The following is a 5385-nucleotide window of genomic DNA, read 5'->3' as shown; positions in this document are numbered from 1 at the left end:
GAGAGAGAAAGAGAGAGAGAAAGAGAGAGAGGTAAAGGATTAATGTGGGAAAGAGGAAGAGAGAGAGAGAGAGAGAGAGAGAGGAAGAATAGAAGTAGGAAAAAAAAGAGAAAAAGGTAAAAAGCAAAAAAAAAGGAAAAAAAACCTTCACTTTAAATGAATAATACATGCCTTTTTTTTTTTTTTGTTCTCGAGATTTTAGAATTACCATTCCCTGTGGGAAAAATGAGTAGATGAGGACGACTGCGAGCACAAAAAAAAGAGAGAGAGAGAGAGAGAGAGAGAGATAGAGGAAAGGGTTAAAGGTTGTTTTCTTGTCAGAAAAGAAAAAAGCCCCCAAAGTATTTATTTGAGAGAAATCATTTGAAAAAAACAAAAAAAATTTTAAACGTTCAAAAATTATCCTTCGGTGATTTTTTTTTTTAAAAATAAACCTTAATAATAATTTCCCCCTCCCTTCCCCCCAAAAGAAAAAAATGGGGGTAAATAATAATAAATAATAATAATAATAAGCAGACGATTTTAAAATTTTTTAATTTTTAATATCAAAACGTGATTGATTGACGTACGTGCGGTTGTTGTTAGCGTTTCAAAAAAAGCCAGAGGAAAACAAAAAAAAGGAAAAAAAAGGAAAAGTTTTTGTTCCAGAATGTTCTTCCAGAATTTATATAAAATTTTTGGAAACTTACTTATAATATATAAATAATTTCGGTTTCCTAAACGATTATCATTTGATCGTTACGCCCGTGGTGAAAAATTTTTTAGTAAAACGTTTTACAAATGTTTTCCTATCATGAAAATTATATTTTTCATTTTTACACTCTTATACTCTCTCCAGCTTCTGCCCTTCACACCCCCCTTTAGCCCCCACCTACACTCTCCCACATTTTATATCTTTCCCCCCCCACGACTTACGGAGTAGAATTTAAATCTTTTCTTTTTTATCTCGAACCTATCTTATTCTCATTTATCATTCGCCATTCCCATCACCACCACCGCCCCCCAAAAAGAAAATAAGAATAAGTTAAAAACTAAAAAAATTTTCTGCTGATTTCAACACAATTTTTTTTTAATAATAATAATAATAATTGGAATTTTTTTTATAGTCTATAATAAATATAGTTAAAATTAAATAATTTAAAGAATAATTTTTCAATATTAAATTATGTAAATTTAAAAGTTATAGAAAAAAAAGAAAAACGAGAATGAAATGAAATGAAAAAAAATTTTCTTTTTTCCTTTCTGTGTGTGTGTGTTTAAATTTAAAAAGGTCAAAAGGTTAAGCTGATACTAAATATATATATATGCGTATAAATATACGTATATGCATACATTACACATTTTAAAGGGGATTTTAAAATGTCAAAACTTTTTTTTTTTTTTAAATAAAATAATAATAATAATAAAATGTTTCGTCGTTTGATTTATAATGTTTTTATATACATGTATATAATGGTTAACATATTGTGTGTGACGTACGCGGAGATCGAAAAACCGGAAATACTTTATAAAAAAATTAAATCGCATCCGGTCGTACGATATATTCAAGCGAAAAAAATTAATTACGTAATGAAAATAATTTTTAATTTTTTTTTTTTTCTCTTTTTGAGTTCGAAACTTTTTTTTTTTTTTAATTAAAAAAACTAAATTCGTAAATTTCTATTGACACGTTTTTTTTTTATTCGCAACAACCGTATCCGGTTTTTTGTTTTTCGTCGACATTTTCACTCGTATTTCTTATTCTTCGTTAAGGAAAATGTGCGTGTGACTGATTGTAATAATTGATTTAATTAATCGTGCTCCTGCCACGCCGTTTTTATTTCCACGAAACAAAAATTTGTTTTATTATTATCGATTTTTAATTTTAAATACCAGGCAAATATAGATTACCCGATGGTTTTTGTAAATAAATACTAGCTCTGATTTTGAAAACGAAATTTTTGGGTGTGTGCGTATAATAATAACAAAAGAGGAAAAACCGGAAACGGTAAATTTTAAAATTTTCCAATCAGGTATATTAATTATTTTGTAAATGCCATAAATTACGTAACGGTAAATGCCATAACAAGGCAATAAATATGATTTAAATTATTTGAAAATGACAAACGGTTAAATAAAGATGTTTCGTATTATGTTAGTCGAAGTTTTCCCACCACCAAAAATTATAGTTTATTATTATTATTATTAAGTAAATTGTTGGTTGTCGCTAATATCAAATAATATAAAAGATAGAGAGAGAAAGAGAGAGAGGTGAAAAAGGTTGGAAAATCATTTAATTGATGAATGAGGAAATCTCTCTTTGTCTCTTTTCACTGAGAAATATATTTAATGATAAAATGTTTAAAATATATATATATGCCGCGTGTGACATTTAAATATAAAATTTTTTTTTTTTAAAGACTTAATTTAACTCTTCATAACAATTTTAAAAATAATAATAATAATAATAATAATAGGAAACAAAAAAGAGAGAGAGAGAGAAATAATTTTATAAATTTTACACAATTAAAATTGTCAAATTATTCCGGTTAAATAAATTTTATTTATTGATTTATATATTTATGTAATAATATTTTTTTACGCCCTTTTCTACTCTCGGTCGTCGTGTTTCTACTGCCACGACGAACGATGTCGCGTTTATTTATCGCGAGGATTTAATAATAAATGAAAGTAATAAGAGACGCGGAAAATACCCTGATGTAGACTTTTAATATAAATTTTTTAAATAATAATATTAAACGTTTAGTATATTAGTCGTCGTATAGAGGTGTGGTGTGCGCGTGCGCGTGCGTTTTCCTGTAGTAGTTTATAGACAAATCCGTTTTTTTTTTTTAGTAGTTTATAGAATGAGGGGGTAGATAAATTAAGAAAAAAAAAAAACTACAGGAGGTTTTGTGTGGAGGTTTATATCGATCGATCGATCGATCGATCGAATACGTAAAAGGAAAACGTCACGTATATGATATACGATATTATCGCGTACATTATATGCATGCTTACGTCATCATAGACACACATATATTTACTTTTTTTTTTTTAAATATATATATATATATATATGTTCATTCCCATATGCTCACGTGATATTGTTACTCGGCACAACAGAGCATTCCGTTTCTAGCAACAAGCACAGGAAAAGACAGAGTCGTCTTAGTTTACAGCGACAACATTCAAGTTCGGTCAAAGGTACGTTTTTTTTCTCTTCTTCCCTCCCCCCTCCCGCCTTCCCCCGATCATCCTCCTATTTATTATTATTATTATTATTATTATAACCGAAAATTTAATTTTTTTTGCTTCTTGCTCGGTTCGGCTAATGAATGCGTGCAACAAAATTGAAAAATTTTTTTTCGTGGATGCAAAAACGATTAGTAAAAAAAAAGTTTTTAATTTAATTTTAATTTAATTTAAGTTTAACTTATTAAAAGTATCAAAAAGAAAGAGAGAGAGAGAGAGAGAGTGGGTGGGGAAAAATAGAAAAAAAAGGAGGAGGAAAAATAAAAAGAAAAATTAAAAAAGAGAGAGAGAGATAGGAAAGGGATGGGACGACGGTGATTTGTTTGGAAAAAAAATTTTTTTTATTTTTTTTATAAACGAAAAAAACCTCTTTTGCATGATGATTGCCTGATATAATAAAACTTTATTTTTATCTTTTTTTTTTTGTTACCCGATGTCATGACGTCATGAAATTTTTTTTTTTAACGTACGTTTACCGATATTAATTTGTTTCGTTTAAAGTTTAACTTCGGAGCATGCTACATATACAAACTCTTGAGTTAGTTTAATTAAAAAGGTTTGTTTGTTTGTTTGTTCGTTCGTTTGTTTTTTATAATTAGATGATTTTTTTTCGAAACAAAAAAAAAACAAAGTTTATTTATTAGTTTTAAATATTTTTTTTTTCATTTCGAGTTTAATTTTATAAAAATTTTTTTTTATTGTTTGTTGCGAATGTTTATTATATTTTTTCGTTTGTTTGTCGTAGTGGAAAAAATTTGTTTGTTTCATTATTTAAAAGTAGAGAGAACAACGACAACGACAAAAAGTGAATGAATTTTTTTTTCTACTTTATTTTATCGGCGACGACCGTTATAATATTTCAACCGGGGGAAAAAAAAAAAATGGCGTCGTCGTTCGGTTATTTCATTTTTTTTCCCTATTCAAAAATTTTAATTTTTAACGTTTTCCACCGCGCAAGTTTCGAAAAAGTAATAATAATAATAAAAATAATTTTATTAACATTTCAAAACCGGAAACGTTTCGTTATTTTTTTTTTTTTTGCTTGGACGGAAAAAAAATTTAAAATAATTTTTAAGTTTTTTGCTTGAAATTCGAGTTTGATTATTAAAATTGATGACGTCGTAATAAATAAATTTATGACGTTTTCGCGTTCGATTATCAAATCCATAATAATAATAATGATAATTACCTCCGTTTTTATTATTATTATTAATATAATTATTAGTTGGAAAAAAGGGTTGCGTTTATTAAAAAAAAACAACAACAAAAAAATTACACGTCACGCATTTTTTTTAAAAAATGTTTTCCGGTTATTTTGTGATTTACTTCCGGTATTTTTATGATTATTATTATTATTACTACTGCTTTTTTTTGAAGTTTGTAAAACGGTCGTTTGCAACAATTTCCGATTTATTTTCAAAATGGTGGCGGGGTCGACAACAAAATCACGTAAAAAAAAAAAGACGACTACGTCGAAATGATAATGATAATGATAATAATAATAATAATAAAATTAATTGTAAATTGGAATTTTTTTATAGAAATCTCAAAGCATCGGTCCAGGGGTTGAATACAACATGAGAGACGACGATTCGAATATACACGTTGGCATACCTAAACTCCGAGGTGTATCGGAACAAATTGTCCAAGAAGGTTTGGAAGGAGTCGCCTTGCAAAGTCTTTCACAATGTCCATCCATGGATTCGAAAACGAAAAACGCATCTTCCACAATATGTTCAAGCCGACGCAATTCAAATTCGCAAGGACCGAGTTTGACGGCATCGGTCATTGTTAACGTGCCAACATCGACAACGAGAACCGAAGAAGAAGAAGAAGATGAAGATGATGAAAGAGGAGGACTAGGAGTAAGAGTAGGAGTAGAAGATGATATAGACGACGGAAGGACCGAAATGACGTCGGGTAGTATACCTGTGACGACATCAGGACCGACGTCATCTTCAACGTCGACGACGGATTCCAGGCCGCACATTAGAATTTCATCGTTGTAAATTAATAATTATTATTATTATTATTATTATTTTTTTTTTTTGTCTCGTCGTTTAAAAACTGGAGCAATAAACGCGTTCTATTCTAATTCCTAATCTATATATAAATAAATAAATAAAACTTTGCCATACAAAAAAAAACTTT

At 28.5% G+C, this 5385-nt stretch overlaps 1 protein-coding gene across 1 annotated transcript; it reads left to right on the top strand.

Moving 5' to 3' along the window:
• Positions 1-4533: 4533 nt before the first annotated feature.
• Phum_PHUM065120 (uncharacterized protein) lies at positions 4534-5243 on the top strand (the record flags this gene model as incomplete). Its single annotated transcript, XM_002423470.1, has 2 exons — positions 4534-4551; positions 4776-5243. 2 exons carry the CDS (start codon positions 4534-4536, stop codon positions 5241-5243), a joined length of 486 nt encoding a protein of 161 aa, XP_002423515.1.
• Positions 5244-5385: the final 142 nt, after the last annotated feature.

Source organism: Pediculus humanus, genomic scaffold, assembly GCF_000006295.1.
Source record: "Pediculus humanus corporis 1103172107413 genomic scaffold, whole genome shotgun sequence".
Classification (NCBI taxonomy): domain Eukaryota; kingdom Metazoa; phylum Arthropoda; class Insecta; order Psocodea; family Pediculidae; genus Pediculus; species Pediculus humanus.
This window is presented reverse-complemented; position numbering and strand designations above follow the sequence as displayed.